General features: G+C 34.5%; 1 protein-coding gene across 6 annotated transcripts in view; it reads left to right on the top strand.

The window, feature by feature from the left end:
- Positions 1–17954, top strand: part of LRRC7 (leucine rich repeat containing 7) — a 618288-nt gene that overhangs the window by 467417 nt on the left and 132917 nt on the right. For all 6 annotated transcript variants that reach the window (XR_005215335.1, XM_037826923.1, XM_037826929.1 and 3 more), the window contains exons 12-14: positions 11017–11146; positions 12217–12332; positions 15936–16005. Coding sequence is in view for 5 of the 6 variants with exons in the window: in XM_037826923.1 (XP_037682851.1) it covers positions 11017–11146; positions 12217–12332; positions 15936–16005 (316 nt within the window). In the remaining variant the exon portion in view is untranslated. The remainder of the gene's footprint in view (positions 1–11016; positions 11147–12216; positions 12333–15935; positions 16006–17954) is intronic.

Raw genomic sequence — 17954 nt, 5'->3', positions numbered from 1 at the left:
TCAAATTCACAGGAGGAAAAGTTGAGGTAATTTGGGGTGTATATCTTAGGAGAAATTTAACAAAACAAAACACCTGAAGTAGGGATATAACTGAGGAATAGAGTATCTGTAAGTCTTCTGGGCCTTCTATTATTCAGCCCATATACTACTTTCCAGACCTTGCTGGCACACATTTTTCCCTCCTAGCCACAGGCCCCAGGGATCCAGAAAGCCACTGCTACCCACTCTAGCTCTTGGATCTCTCTCCTCCCCAACAATGGCTTCAAAGTGGGGTGGTATAATCAGTTCTTACACTTGGGCCTTCCCACAAGACAAAAGTATAGGCTTCTTTGTTGTAAGGGTTTTTCTGCTAATTACCAGGGAAACATAGCCAAAATATAAATAAAAATAATAATGTTACAAAGTTGAGAAATTTTACACAGCTTATACAGGTCTGAAAGAAGTGGTAATCATATTTACCATACAGTAATCCTCTCAGTCTTCTTGTTCACTATGCTTCAGCCACACTGGCCTTCTGTACCTCCAATAAGCCAGGCTTTTTCCTGTCTCAGGGTTTTCTTACCCTCTACCTGAAATATTCTTCCCCTGCTTTGCATGCCTGACTACTCCTCATCCTCTAGGTCCTCACTCTTAAACTTTAATGTACATTCAGATTACCTGGGAGTCTTGTCTAAAAGGTAGATTCTGATTCGGTAGGTCTGGGACCTGAGGGATCTGAGGTTCTGCATTTGTCACAAGCTCCCAGGTGATGTCAGTGCTGCCTTTTTCACGGACAACACTTTGAGCAACTAGGCTGTAGGGTCTGTATATAACTATCACATCCACAAGGAGGCTTTCTCTGCCTTGTCCAACTAGGTTCCTTCTACCAACATGAGCACTGGCAAATTTACTCTGTCCTGTTCCTGATTCGTTTCCTTTACAGCAATTTAAAAATTTGTAATTGTTATATTTTCTAAGTCATCTCACTTTTTTATTCTGTCTCATAAACACAACTCAATTAAGATAATTTTTCTAGTCCAGCTCCAGAATTGTAAAAAAAAAAAAATTTTTAATTGCAAGCATTAGTTCCTAATTTACTTTTGGCTCTGATTCCTATATAGTTGTGGGTTAATCAGTGTTCTTTAGTAAGAGGATGAGAATATCAAACATTAATGGTGTTTTAGGTTTGATTCCAAATATAGGTCTCTTATGCTCCTACTTTCCCACTAAATGCCTTGATTCAAAGTGAAAATACAAAATAGAAAACAGAGAAATTATGCAAGTGAATAAGGTTATTCAGCATGAACATGCTTAGTTTTATCTTGCCCTTTAAAGCATGAAAATGATTTATCAAAGATAAATGGGCCTATTCAATTCAAAGGTTGATTACTGGTTTAGAGGGAATAAGGTTAAGGATTCCATCTATAAAGTTCATTTTTTTAGTGATTTTTCAATGCCATTATCTTCCTGCGATTATTGTTTCAGAGAAAATACAGGGGAAGTAGTGGAAGAATGTACCAGTAAAAAGGATGGAGTAAAAATAAATTCAGTAATATTTTATAACAACTTTGTTTACCTTAGAGAATTCAGAATTGCTAGATCATGAGTTTAGCTCAAGGCCTAGAGATGAAATTTGATTATGAGCCTGTTCAATGGCACCCCAGGTCATAGGAAGGAAGTGTTTTTATAAATGATGGAATAGCCTGTATTTTATTGTAAAACATTCTCCCTAGAACTCTGAGCACTGAAATCCCGGAAATATGAAGACCAGATGCAGTGACCAGAAATATTCTCATTTTACACATAGATTGTTTCAATATGTTTGACTTGTTTTTGGTAATATTTTACAATAGAGCTATTAAAAAATCCTGGAAGAATTCATTTCTCAACACTTTCTAAGTTGAAATAGATTCTATGACTTTTGTGCCAAATGACTTGTAAAATTGGTTGTATCTGTTGTTAAACCGTAATTTGGGCCCAGGAATTTCAGCTGCTCTAAGAATTGAATGTTCAGTGAAAATAATAACAACCAATATTTGTTTTGTGTTCACATTGTGCCAGGCACCATTGCTTTACGTACATTATTTAGTTAAAGGCTCCATTAGCACTATTTGATATGTATTATTATCTCCCCATCAACAGATAAATTGAGACTGAGAAAAGTTACCAGACTTAAAAGTCAAGCTGTTAATTGAATTATAAAATGATGCCTCTCAATGTATGTAATAGTTGATTCATACATTTTGTAAATGACTCTTCATATTTTGTAATTTAATGGGCCCCTTGCTGTAGAGTCAAAGGATCTTCCACAATAAGAGAAACCACATACTGAGCCTTCTTTTTCTTAGCTTTGTAGTCTTGGACAAAAGCAATGAAAACTCAGAAACATGAATGGATATTTTAAAAGGACTTTTTCTCATAAATTTTAGTTGACCAAAAAGACTACTGGACAGGTTGGCAGAAAAAATCTAAGTAGTTGTGCAAAGCCCATTTTTCTCTATGGGCCTCAGACTGCTGAGGCATAGGGCAAAGAACACTGGCTTTGGTGTCAAATAGTACGGGTGTGAATGCTGACTGTGCCACTTACTGTGTGAACTTGGGCAAGTTTTTTAACTTCCCTCTGATTCAGTTTCCTCATTTTTAATTTCCATCTACACCCATTATTCTCTAGTTCTTTGATCCACATGTTTAATCTGTACATGCCACTAGTTCTCTAGATGGTAAATTCCAGTAGTTTACTTGCTATATTGTTGTAATCCAAGAAAACAAGTGAATTTTATTCTAGATACCGCAGTGCTGATCACCTAGCTTACCTCTGGTCCCTAAGCATGAAAGGATATGCAAAAAAACTTGTAACATATATGGCTTTGGGGAGAAGAAATTCAGGGCTATGGAAAGGGTAAATAGAGACTTGCTTTTATCCTATATCCTTCTGTACTGTTTGAATTTTGTACCATGTAAATGTATTTGTGAGTCAAAAAACGAAAATCAAAACACACACACTTCACTGGATAAAATCTAAATTCCTTTATACTAATATTCAAGTCTTCCTGAGGTCTAGTCTAGATCAGTGGTTCTCAATTTATGGCCACCAGCTGCAGCAGACTCAACTGGGAACTTGTTAGAAAAGTAAATTCTCAGAGACCACCCAGACTATTCTTCCAGACATATTGAATCAGTAACTCTGAGCATAGGGTCCAATATTCTGTGTATTAACAAGCCCTTGGGGGATTCTGGTGCTCACTAAAGTTTCAGAATCACTGTTCTAGATTCAGTTTACTTTTACAAGAACAACTAACTACCTCCTCAAATGCTATTCCATTGTGTTTGCATCAGAATTACCTGCGATTCTTGTTAAAAATGAAGTGCCTTTGAAAGGCAGTTTAACTTAATCGTTAGTTGCTTTTGCAGACCCTCTGGGTTCACAGCTTGTCTCTTTCATATGCTGTTGGGTACCATACAGCCTTAGTTCCTGCCTCAGAAAAACGGAAATCCTAATTAATAATGCTTTCCTCCTGAGGATGTTGTGAAGATTAAATGTGCTAATAAATGGAACATGCTTAGAACAGTGTCTAGCACAATATTACACATTCAGCAAATTTTTTTTTAAATAAAACCCAATAAATTAAAAGATTATTGACTTAGTGAATTTGAATTTTTGGGATTTGGATCCGGAAGCATTTTCACTCGTTTTTAAGGTATTATTCCCCTCCCTTCCACACAGTCCATTGACACTTCTTCCTCTAAATTTAAAAGCTCTAGCACACTTATTAACTAGACCAGCTTTTGCCAAATTATATTCCTCTGAAAAGTCTTGACTTGTTTTAATAGGTATGCCATAAAAACAGATTTCATGGACAAATATGTTTTGGGGACACTCTATACAAGTTAGAAAAACTGCTAATCTGTGATTTTTTTTCATTTCTTATATTAGTCTATTATTTAACTTTTTGATTATTTGTCCATGTCTTCCCAACTAAAATATAGGCTCTTTGAGGACTGGGATCAGGTCTTAAACATTTTTAATCTCCCTAAGCAGTAGGGCACAAGGGAATGTTTGCAGGCCTTGAAGCAAGACATGGATTTCAATCCTGGCTTCTCCACCATTAACTAATTGACTTTAGACAAGTCACTTCTCACATCTCAGAGATTCAGTTTTCTCATCCATCTGTAAAATGGAAGTAATAATAATACATTTCAGAGGTAGCTGTGATATTTAGTGCTAAATAGAAAGCCTTCACCATTATAGTAATTATTATATTAATAAACCATTATGTTAATAAATAGTAATTATCAAAAAGAAGTTTATTTATTTATCCTTGCTTATGATCATTTCCTTGTGAGAATTAGTTATATAGCATGAATAAAGCATCGAGTTCTTAAAAAGAAAAATGTTTTATACTTATTTAAAAATGTGATAATGATGCATATTTTAAATTTATAAAATCTGTTATGAAAAGTATTTGAAATTATTTCCATGATTTTGGCAGAGTGCTCAAGAATAACTGTTTAGAATCATAGTATTTGGTTGTCAAGTCAACGGGATCTGGAGACCGGGGTATCTAAAACATAAAAGGAAAAAAATTAACATATTTCACAAAGTGACAGAGGTATCCTCACAAAAATAAATGTTATTGAGAAAAGTAATAATGATTACATGGAATTTCATTGACAGTTATGTAAGATTTCAGCTAAAATATAGAACCAGCCCTGAGCCATCCTTCTCCACTGCCTATTTCCTCCTCTGCTCCCTGCCCCAGCATTTTAAAATTGTGGCCATTTTTGGGTTGTGCCCAGATTATACTTGCAGTACCAATCTATTTCAGCTTGCATGAAATGTTTTTATATTTTTGGTTGGTTAAGAAATCTTTCAGCATCCTAAATTGAAACATAGAATCATGATTAGTTTTTGGCAGTGAGTAAAGCTATTTTCTACTCATATGTTGCAAATCTGTTCCCTGAAAAAAATAAAAAAAATAAAATAAAATAAAAACTTTTTCCACAGTATGTTTTGCATTTGGATTTTACTTTTCTCCTATAATCTAAAAAAATAATATATTTTTGCAAATTTTCTTTTCAATCAATCAAGTTAACTTCCTAAAGAATGCAAAGGAAGGCAAAGGCTAGTAATTACTTTGGAAAGATGAGAAAAATGAAACAAAGGAAAAGTATATTATCTGTACAATAATGGTAACTATGCTCAATATCAGTCAACTAGGTGTTTCATAGGTAGAGCCCTAAATGATTTACTGTATTTCAAACATGTTTCACCACAAGATTAAATGAATTCGGCTTAGGCTGTGGGATTTAATACAAATAACTGGGTAGGTTTCCTCTAGTATACACTGTGGAAAAGAATGTCTCACTAAATTTTAATTTCTTATCATTGTATAGAAGCAGCCCAAATGAGTTACCTAATGCAAATGGGAAAATTAAAGATGCAGTCTAAAACCTATCCAAAATTAAATGAAATTGACCTTATGATCTCTGAAAATGAGGAAAATGACAAAAGTTACATGGTGTTCACTATGTGCTCATTCTGTGCTTCATGTGTTTTTACATGTATTTATTCCTTATAACATGTGATTAAGTGTTACTATCACTCCCTTTCACCTGGTGATGAAACTGAGGTACAGTGTAATAAAGTAACTTCACTAAGGTCTTGCCTCGAGTAAGAGTTAAGAGTCTAGATTTGAACCCCTGCTGTCTGGACCACAGAATTTGTTTTCTTAATCAGTTGTGTGGCTACACTGTTTCGGCAGTAGCTATTTAAATCACTTGCCTTTGCCAAGCAAGTTTTATGTCTCTCTCTTTAATTATTATATCCCTTTCTGTTAAAGTTTTGCTAATACAATAACAAATCTTCATAGCCATATGAAATATACCCAGCTTACACGTCTTACCAATGAATCGCTGGTAATTTTACACTTTGCCAGCTAGCAAGCAGTTTTAATTACATGCCACAACCCATTTTTACAAAAGAATAAAAAATGATAATTTTTACATGTTTCAGAAATGGATTGTTCATGATTTTCTTTTTTTAGGCTACTTTCCCTTTACCTCATAACCGGTCATTTTAATCATTGACATCTATATGAAGGGCCATAGCTGTACCAGATGCTTAGCACAATATCCTCATCTAATTCTCATTAAAACTCTATATGTTAGGCATTATCAACTTATTTTATGGTGAGAAAACAGGAATTTAAGTGTTGATAAAGGCCACTCAGCTATTAAGTGGTCATTATTGAATTGGAACCCAAGCCTGTGAATATTTTCCATTGGATTGCATTACTTCTATTAAAGTTAAAAGTGAATTAAAATAAAGTCCAAAGCCATTTATTTTTATGCTTATTAGTGTGTACATTAAAAGAATATTTAATGGTATTCAGTGGTCATAAATGATGTTAAAAGGAAATTATAGATTATTTATGCAATATAGTCACAATCTCTCTTCCCTATTAGCCTAGGTAATTGAGGTTAATAATACAGTTACCGTTTTCCAACAAATAGTAATTCAGGAAAACCAAACTGAATTAGAGAAAAGTGTAAAGAAGAGAATATTTTTAGAAAATGAACTTGATACTGTTGTTGTTTGAGTTCAAGCAATACTACCCCCAGTAGCATCACTTATATTGATAAATCATCTAAGGCAAAACCTTACTAAAACAACTTACAGTATTTATATCGGCTTTACATGTCAATTATTTATGTATGAATACTGCTCTTGAAATATTCACAAGGACTTTAAAGCCTTGATAGTCAAAGTGTGGTCCCTAGCCCCTACATCATCTAGGAGCTTGTTGCAAATATAGGATTTGGGCCACATCCCAAACCACTGAATCTGAATCTACATTTTAGCAAGTTCCCCAGGTGATTTGTATGCATACTGATACTGGGGAAGAACTGCTTTATAGCCCTTTAAACTTCCTTCGCAATTTGTTTTTACTTTTCATTTATACAATTGTACAGATATAACTTCTAGAAAAAGTGTTAACCTTTGGTCTATCTTTTGACTTAGTTATTACAAACACCAGTGATAATCTGAGCAAATGTGATATAACTGTTTTCATACAGGATCCTGTATTAATGCACCATAAGTGATTTCTAACAAGATAGCCATCAATAAAGCCAGCCAGAATTGTAGTTTATAAGTTTGAATCTTTGGAATTCCAGAAATCATTGAGGAATGTGTGTTTTGTTACTAATGATTCATCTCCGTAACCCAGAGATGTATAAATTTCTTCTATAAATTATTAATTTGGTATAGCCCATTGTGCTGTAAAAACATTGTCTTTTTAATACAGGAAGTCCTCACTTTGTATAGTAGTATGAGACCATAAGAATGACTGCAAGCTAAAGATGTGCAAAGCAATTTTAATAATCAATGGGAAAAATTATGATTGTCCATGACCTTTAAAAATTGTCAAAACATTAAAAACTTGTATATAATTGACTATAAATGTATAGGAAAAATGGAAAAAAACAGTAAATTTAATATTTAAACATTAGAAACATTGAGAATTAAAGTGTTTTATTTCTTTGTAAAGAGCTTATAAAGAGTAGTTTGAACAGTGCTTGTCTTCGTGTCATCATGTAACTTATGATACAGAACGAGCATCTTTTCTTCACCTTAGTGAATTGTCCTACTCCTTTCTAAGTTTGGATCAGCTTCCAGAATTGTATCCTTTGTACTTTCAATGACACGACATATCTCGAGTTTTTTAATGTGAGGATTATTGCCAGCATCACTTCCTCTGGGACATCTCTGTCCTTCTCATCACATCCACTTTCCTCATTTGTGTTGACAAAGTCGCCTTCACTAAATTCCTCCAGCAGCATATCCTGAGTCTTGAGTAGTGGTAGTATCAACATTCCCATGGTCAGCTATTTGTTCTATAACTCCATTTACATTTGATTCAAGTCCTGCAAAGTTGTTTGCACAGTGTGCTAAAAGTTTCTGCTGTATCACAGGCATATTACTTGCTGTCACTTCCTGTCATGATGCAGAAATGTTTTCGATTTTACGCTTAATGTCATATTTCTTCCAAAACTCAGCTAAAGAAGTGACATGATCTCCAGTTGAAGTATCAATACTCTGTTCATAAGTGCCTTTAAAATAATAGGCTTTAAACATTGAAATAACTCCTTGGTCCATTAGCTGGATTAATGAAATTGTCCTTAGTGGTAAAAAAGCAAATTTTCACACTTTCTTTCAACTCCACAGGACAATCAGCATGACCTAGAGCATTATCCAACAGTAGTAGTGCTTTAAAGATTAAATTATTTGACTGCAGTATCTCTTTGCTGCTAGGAGACAAAGTAGTGACACTACTACATGCTTTGCTGTTCATGTGTGAACTGAGTAGCAGATGTGCTGTGTCCCATCACCTATAGACTTAGCAAGAAGTGTCGTGACTGATCACTGATCATGATACGCGTCTGTTATTTACATCATGATTTGTGGATTGAAGAGTTAGGAGCAAAGTTCATACTTCCTGCAATTATTCGTAGTTAATATAGTGGGGTACCTGAAATTTGAACCATGTTGTTGGGGGAGTAGTACTATATAATGAAATCATGCTAACTGAAATTGAATTGTGCATAGTGAGGACTCCTTTATTCTGGTTCAGGACTAACCCTTAAAATATGTTTTAAAAAAAGAAAGAAAGAATGAGAAACCTCAGCTATATTCTTAAATTGTTTAAGAATATCCTTTCACTTCCACTCTCTGAAAACACGGCATCTGAGATTTTTTATTTTAAAATGGCACTTGGTACTGTAATGACAACTTGCTGAGTACATGACCCCCAAACCATTGATAAAAACCTCCTTTATTTAATTCCAAAAATTGTATGAAGTGCCTTTGGGGTATAAAACACAGTACTAGGTGTTATTTTTAAAAGGAATAAATAAACTCTGTTGCAGTTTTCCCACATCCTTTGATTCCTGCCAGCACTTACACAAAGACACATGCAATGTGCGGTCACACAGCCGTATACACCTGGCACCTTAGCAAATGGACATATAGAGTCCCAAAGGATTTAGAACCACATTTGTCAGGATTCACTAATAATAGAGATAATATTTGCTGAGCACATATTTTATGCTAGGCACTGTGTTATGTTCTTTACTTACAGTATTTCATGAAATACACAGAGCAACTGCATGAGGCAGGAATTATTAGAATCCTCATTGCAGATATAAAGAAAGTGAAGTTCAGAGAGAAATTATATAGTTTGTCCATGTAAAAGGAAAAAATTTCACTTAAACAGCTCTCAACTTGGAGCTATTACATCAAAACAGAATGCTGTGTTTCACCACAAATGAAACTAACTGCTGAGGCTGTTAGAGCCCCATGAGCCTTGAGTGACCCTGGTCAGGCAGTGTCAGACTCTTCACTAGGACTAACTGAAGATTTTTTCCTGACCATCAACAATAGAACATGATTCACCTTACTATACAGATTTGTGAACTAATTCTATCCCTCCATAACGCAGGGTTTCCATTCTTAATTAGCCTAATTGTCATGAACTTCTACCACCCACCCCCTTTCAGCACTTAAAAATCACTGATTTTTCCCTCTCAGAGCACTACTCAGGGAATTTCTTCACTGGTATGTTCCCTTGCATAGCAAGTAAATGAACTCAGCTTTGTTATTTCAGCTGTGGCAGTCATTGTTTTATATTTTGATACCCAAGATCACACACCTAGTAAGGAATAGAGCTGGGATGCAAATCTGTTCGAACTGATTCCAAACCTATATGATTAATCTGTGTGCTAATTTAGCTGGTTAGCTAATTGATGGAAGTAAATTGCATTCAAGCTAGCTAGTCCCATATATAAAAAAGGAAGCTGATTTTACAACCTTACTCCAAGTAACTCTAATTCATTCTTCCCTTTATAATAGCAGGAGTTGTCATCTTTGGGGGTTTCAATCCTATTGCAGCAATAACAATAATATGAATGGTAATAGTGTAATAATATAAACAACATCAACAACAACTTAAATGTATCTGTTGTGTGCTCTGTGCCAGGCCCTCTTTGTTTCCCAGTTAGCTCATACTAGGCACTGAAATGTCTTGTTCCCTTGAGATAACTTGAATCTACTTTCATGTGTTTCCTTTCTGTAGATCAGGGGTAAAGTGGGCTAAGCATGTAGTGGTGGGAAGTGTGACAAACTGGAGAACATGTGCCCCTCTGATGGCAGCAGCCATTACTCATTTTCCATCACCTGTTGCTGTGGGAGAATACAGAGCCAGTATTGCCAGATCTTCCTCTTTTGCAGAGGCACCAGAAATTGGGTCATTATGTAAAATATACCACTTTTTAAAATACTCTGTAAACCAAATAATACACGCTTGCTGAAATGAGCCCTGCCTGTAATTTCTGCTACAGATGCACAGGCTGCAACTGGACAGTATAATGGAGCCATGCTGTCTGCAATAAGTCTTAGTTTTGCTACTTTGCATGGCCTTGGGCAAGTTACTTAGCCTCTTTCAGCCTCAATTTATTTATCTGTACAATGAGTTTAAAAAATAATAAATACAGAGTTATAGTTATAAGGAAGGGACTAGTTAATCTCGTCTCTAAAATGCTTAGTGAAATATCTAGCACTTAATCAGTATTTTTTGTTGTTATTATTTCCCCTCTCCTCCTTCTTTCAGAGGACCTGCCCTCTATACCCTTCTACCTACCCAATTCCAGGTATATATGCTCATTTCAAGCATATATGCTCTGCATCTGTCTATAAAGCACACAAGTTGTATAAAAACAAAATCCTCTCTCATTTTCAGTGGCTCAGTTAAATGATACATGAATTTAGAAAGGGAAAATACAAACTGTATTTACTTTTCCTAAATTGAACCATTTGTTTGATGATACTGAACCATTTGACTGAATTGATAAAATAAATTAATTCATATACTATGTAGTCACTAGATGAATAACCTTGTTGAATTAGGATATGTGGCTTTTTGAAATCTTTTTTGCCAGCTAACCTTTTAAAATGTCTAACTAACATATCTAACTTTTCAGTTTATCTTTGTTAGAAGAATTTGACTGTAGCTGTAATGAACTGGAATCACTACCTTCTACAATTGGCTACCTTCATAGTCTTCGAACATTGGCAGTCGATGAGAATTTCCTACCAGAATTACCCAGAGAAGTGAGGAATAAAATTATTTCTATTAATTAACTTTTAATGAATCTGTTTTGAGATTAAGTCTTAATAGGCTCAGTAGCAGTGTAAATTCATGAGTTTACATGAGTGGAGCTGGGAATGTATATAGAAATTCTCTCTCTCTCTCTGTCTCTCTGCCTCTCTGTCTCTCTCACTATATGTGTGTATATATATATGTATACACACACACCCACATAGATAATGTTAATCCATTTTATTTTCAATGACAAGTGATAAGTGCTTATATTTGACCAGAAAATGTATTTCACTCAAGCATTACATGCAAGTAAAAGTAATAAGATATTTCAAGTTAATTAATGTGAAAGGAGACAATTTTAAATCATCTAATTTTTGTAGTTTATAACTAAAATACAAAAATTAGACGATTGAAAATCTTCTAATGATTTATTTAATGTAAATATGTTTTTTAAAATTACAGTTATTTCATAATATTATTTTAAATTTGGGATCCACCAAAGGGCTCTGTTAATTTTTACCTCTCTATAGGATTTTCCTTGGCTAACTTCAAGAAAAAAGTGTGAAGTATGTTTTCAGTTTAACATTTTCAACTACACATTTTCATAATGAAGGAACAGTAATCAATATATCATTAACTTATTGCAAAAAGTTTATAAATGAAAAGGACAAACACATTTGTAATGTGAAGTAAAACTAACTTTACTTAGGAAATGTAACAATATTGCATACTTCATTTTTTGAGTATGTGTGATTTTCTGTTACAAACTCAGATGTATCAGCTTGCATGGCCAAATGCAATGTGATTTATGAAAGAAAAAATGTTAATGACTATTTTAGTAATAAAATTATAGCAAAGGTAATATTTCCAAATATGTGAAAGAATGTGAGGTATAAAAAAGTAAATATAATTTATATGCATATTTTTAAAAGAGAGATTATAAAAAATTTAAAAATATACATATTAAGAGAGTCTTCAATGTGTGAGGCGATCTGAGTTAAATCTTTATAAATTATTACAATTAAGATAAAATAGTATTACAATGTGATTATTTATGTATTTCTTTTGTAACCCATAGATTGGAAGTTGTAAGAATGTTACTGTTATGTCTCTACGCTCCAATAAACTGGAATTTCTTCCTGAAGAGATTGGGCAGATGCAGAAACTAAGAGTCTTAAATTTGAGTGATAACAGGTACTTTTGCAGCATTTCTCAATCACATCGGTTATTTGCTAACAGAAAATTACGATTTTTGTCAATGTATTTGACTCAAGTATTACATCTTACATGTATTATGAGGTTTATAAAATGAAAATATCCATATTTTGTGTAGAAATGACAGAAGCTAAATGATTTATTAAGCCAAGTATTGCAAAATTTTATTATTTTGATTATTTTACAATTATTTAAATATGTCCATATATTTGGAATTATTTATATACCAAAACCCTCCAGGAAGTATAATATGAAGATATGGAAAATAATTGTAATAAAAAGTTATCAAATGTGTTAATAAAAGTTGTATGTGCCTATGCAAGTATATATGCATGTATGAAAGCATATGTGTTTTCATTTATTCATTTATGTCTCCAATAAATTAATTTGCCATGGGTATATTGTCAACTTCATCAGAGTGCTGGTAAGAATATTGCTAGTAAGCCAATACCCAAAAGTCATAACTTTTGCACATTATGCTAAGGACAAACAAAAAGCTTATTTATTCTTGTTCAGAGCAGAAGGAACAAAGAAAGAATAGGTCTTCTTCTTGGGACAAAGGTGTAACATTGATGGGTAGATAAAAGACAAAGTTTACATCTGTGATCATCTTTGTTTCCAACTTCTCTGTAAAAGCGGATAATCCTCAAACAAGGAAGAGTAAGGATAAATATTCACTTGAGATAACTGCTAAGTCAATAAATTGATTACAGAATAGAATACATGAACCCAATATTTTTAGTAAGTGTCAGTCAGATAAATGATAGTATGAGGAACTGAGGGAACTTGTAAATGAAACTGTCACAGGTAAGCTTTTATGGAAGCATTAAGAATGCTCAGATTCTCAAAGTTTCAGGATAAGAATGGGAGTTCTGATTTCTGTGTTTGTTTAATAAAATATAAATGTGAAGTTCAAAAAACACTTTTCAGTTGTTAGCTCAAGAATATTCCAACATAAAAGACTGAAACATTTTATTAAATGACTTGGGAACTGATAGCAAAGTAGGGTGACAAGGAAGCACCATAACTTTGTTCAAGAGTAAATCATGCCAAAGCAACCTCATTTTCTCTTTGGATTGTGTTTCCATGCTGGAAAATGAGGGAAATACATTGAATGTTGTACCTGACTTTCTAATTCTAATCTCTAATTCTGTTCTTGTGAATGAGTTTAAGAAATATGGTCATGAAACTATCATAGGAAGGTGGATTGTTCACAGATTCAATTATAGTCCCAAATGAAACTGAGCGAGCTGCATAATTGTCAACCTGGAGAGAGGGTTTTCATGATGAACTGTGAAGTCTCTCATAAATTCTTGTCCTGCTCAACTTTTTTTCATTAATAAACTGCATGATGATATAGAAAATATGATTTTCAAATATTACAAATGATTCATAATTGGAAGGATTATCAGTACTTCAGGATTATTTATTCAATAAATAGAGCATACTTGAGTACTTTCCATGACCCAGACACCCTGCTAGATGCTAGGTCAATAAGACATTGAAGAACTAACAGTATCGGGAGTTTAAAATACTTAATCAGGCCAGAAATATAAGCTTAATTTACTTCCTAACATGGTGCCTGGAATACAGTATGGAGCCAAATTAATACTTTTAAATTAAAGAATTAATCAATCTTAGTGTGAGGTTAAAATCAATATTCAGCCAGAACTGAGGCCAAAGTTAAACATTAACATCAGAGAATGAACTCCTAGATAAAAGATTGATTATTGAAATGTTATCCAAAAATTAATGATTATTATAATTTCATATTTAAAATATAATAGATTTTTAAAGTTTGGCATTATAATTCAAGAGCAGTGATATCTGATGTCTCTGCAGTGTCAGCTAAAGTTTGCTCCTGTAGTGAATTTATTGCATATTTGTGATACTAAGTAAAGGTTCACTTTCAGTGGCAGTCCCTGGAAGAGAAAGGAAAAATGGGAGCACCTTGTTCTTCTCTAATGCTTTCTTTCTTTTCTTCATACTGTACATTTATGACTGGATTGATGAAGATTTATAGTGGATTTGTTGCACATGACTTTGGAGTGTTTTCGTTTAGTGAAATTTTGATGTAGCAGAGTTGACATTCTTCTTTTAATTTATCTGCACATGAAGTGGGGAATTTCCCAATAAGACCTTACTTCATAATTTCTGGCTAAAGTGGAATTAAATAATTAAAAATTAGAAACCTTTTAATGGATAATTTGATTCACTGTTATGAATGCTAGTATACCAAATAATTACATAAAAATAGAATTATGATAAAACTTAATCTGCTATTCTTCATTGTATTATTCATGATTTATAAATATTTCTCTCAAAAAGATTGTTATATTCTTTCTAAAGTTATCTAATCACACTCAATATTTGTACTGGATGTCAGTCTTTTTCATATTTATTTAATTATTTGAAAGTGCTTAACTGATTTTGCATATAAAATTAACTGCTTGCACAACTATTAATTATTGTAGCATGTTTCACTTCCATTAGAAAATACATTTATTCATCATTTGGCTGGTAGAATTACAGCATATTAAAAACTTAAGGAAATTTTCATTCAAAGTTTTATCTAAAATGTTTATCTGCATTGAAAAGTGAACATGCCAAAAATGAACAGTTATTCTCAATAGCTTGTCTTATTTGCATTATTGACTCTAGTGACTAGTTGTCATGGTAACCCATGTGATCACAATTTATTTGAAAACGTGTAAGTTCAGAGATAACAGATAATATGTTTAAGTAAGCGTTTGGCCATTTTGCCTTACAGGGACTGAAGTCAAAATAAAATAGATGATTTTGACTGAATACCCAAGCTTATACCAAACTTCACATATCTCAAAATTGCTATGTTTAAAGATTCCCTCTTTGAATATCTACTATACAATATATGAAGGCTGAAAGAACAAAAGGACATATTTTCTGGAGGTCAACATAACATTGGGGGCTATAAACTCCTTTGGCAGTAAGACAGACATGGCCCCTTGCCCTCATAGAGCTTATAGTTTTTGGGGGGATATCAGACATTAAACAAATAATTACAAAGATAAATATATAATTACAAACTGTGATATGTTCCATGAAAGAAAATACAAGGTGCTTTGAGACTAGATCAGGGAAAGTAATGAAATGGGGAGTCAGGGAAAGCCTCTTCAAGAAAATGGCATTTAAACTGACAGCTAAAGCAAATGTGGGATTTAGTCAAGTGAAGTGCAGGAGAAAGAGTATTCCAGGCAGAGAAAGAGCTTGTCTTGGCCTCTTGGTAGGCTGATTGAAGGCCAGTGGGGCTGACAGGCCTGAGTCAGGGAAAGAGCAGAAGAAGCATCTGGAGGGGTTGCTGGGGTCCAGTTATTTTTAATGACTTACAAGGCGTGTTAACAATTTTGGATTTTATCCTAGGTGCAATGGGAAGCATTTGAGGGATTGTAAACAGGAGATTTTCATTTTTAAAAGAAATGATTGGAAGAACAATTGGTGAGAGGAAGAATGAAATCAACAAGTTAGAGTATCCTAAGGAATTCTTCTTAAGAATGAACTTAATCCACCTTCACCCATGCTATTAGAATTTTCTTGTTTTTACAGGTTGAAGAATTTACCATTCTCATTTACCAAACTTAAAGAGCTTGCGGCTTTGTGGCTTTCTGACAATCAGGTAAGAACTTTTAAGATTTTCTTTTAATTTGTTTATTAGGATGAACTGTAATTGAAACTTTTAATTACTAACCTATTCCCAATATAAATCTTTGACTATTATTACAAAATACTTTATTATCTCTTGCAAGAGATATTTTTAAAAAGGTATATCTTAGTTTGCCAGGCGGCTATGACAAATACCAAACAATGGGTTAGCTTAGCACCAGAAATTTATCGGCTCACCATTTGGAAGTCTAGAAATCTAAAATCAAGCCATCAGCAGGACCGTGCTTTCTCTCCAACATCCATAGTGTTCTGGTGCTGGCTTGCTGCAATCCTTGGGGTTGCTTGGCTTACGTCTCTGACTTATGGCAATCTCTCCCTCTCCTTGTGCCTGCTCTTCTGTTTCCGCTGACTTCTGGCTTTTTTGTTCCTTTGTAGAAGGCCTCCAGTAATACAGATTAAAACCTATTCTGCTTCAGTTGGCCACAACTTAACTAATAACATCCCAAAGGTCCTATTTACAAATGAGTTTTCAAACCACAGGGACATGTATTACAGTTAACAACATGCCTTTGGGGAGTACATAATTCAGTCTACAGCAGTCTGCCCACTTGACCCCAGAAAGACATCTTCCCACATACAAATTACATTACCCCTTCCTAATATTCAAAAATCCTTAAACAATTTCAGTAACAACTCTCATCAAGTCTCAGGTCTCATCAAAATTAGATAGGTGTGGTGCACCCTGGGGCAAAATTCTCCCTTGATGGAGCTGTGAAGCCTACAAAACAAAATGCAGCGATGAGACAGGCATGGGATGGACATTCCCATTCCAGAAGAAGATGGGAAGAACCCATCAGGGCAATTTTCATTAGATTTCAAGATGTGAGAGTTGTCTGTGGATTGATGAATTGTCCTCTGGGCCTGCTGAACGGCAGCCCTACCCTTTCCAAGTTCTCAGGCAGCAGCCATGCTCTCTCTGAACACTGGGGTCTAGGTCCCAACCCCTCAAGCACTAGAGTAGCAGCCAGACTCTCCAGGACACTGGGGCAAAGACCTGACCCCTCCAAGTAGGCGGCTAAAAACCAACTCTATCCAAAGCCATGAGCAGAATACCCCTCTCTCTTGGCCCAAAGAGATCTCTCAGTCCAGACCTCTGCTTCCAGGTTTCTCCCCTTGAAGTTATTTTTCCCTTACTTCATCCCATCTGTTTACCTTTCAGTCCAGGCTGGCACTACCTCTAATCATACAAAATTCTCAGAAGCCTTGTTAGTTTTGTATGTAGTTCAAGGGAGCTCAAACCATCAGACAAAAGGCTCTTCCAATACTGTGTTTCCAATCCTGACTTCCTTTGAAATGGCTAACTGAATCCATGAGTCATATACCTGTTCTCCTTGGCAAAAGGTGGTTCAGCTAAACCCTTGCAGGGAGCTCTTCGAGCTCTGGGGACTCACTTCCCAGAAGCCCAGAGAGGACCCCAATAGTGTCACTTTGGGCCCTAATCTTAAAGCATGCTATCTGGATAGGCTAGAAATTTTACAAATCATCAATTGTTGGTTCCTTTGGATTCAACAATACAGTTGTCAATTTATCTTTTCCTTTCTCATTTTACTATAAACAGCAAGGAGAAACCAGGCTGTATCTTTCACACTTAGCCTGGAAATATCTTCAGTTAAATATCCAAGTTCATCACTTATAAGTTGTACCCTCCATCCCACATCAGAACACAGTTTCACCAAGTTCTACGCCACTTTATAACAAGGATCACCTTTCTTCTACTTTCTAATAACACATTCATCATTTCCTTCTGTGGCTTCACTGGAAGCACCTTTAACATCCATTTTTCTACCAACAGTATTTTCAAGGCAATCTAGGCTTTTCCTATAAAATTACAACCTCTACCCATTACCCAATACAAAAACCACTTCCACGTTTGTAGGTATTTGTATAGCAGAACTCCATTTT

This window comes from Choloepus didactylus, chromosome 2 (genome assembly GCF_015220235.1).
Source record: "Choloepus didactylus isolate mChoDid1 chromosome 2, mChoDid1.pri, whole genome shotgun sequence".
NCBI lineage: Eukaryota > Metazoa > Chordata > Mammalia > Pilosa > Megalonychidae > Choloepus > Choloepus didactylus.
This window is presented reverse-complemented; position numbering and strand designations above follow the sequence as displayed.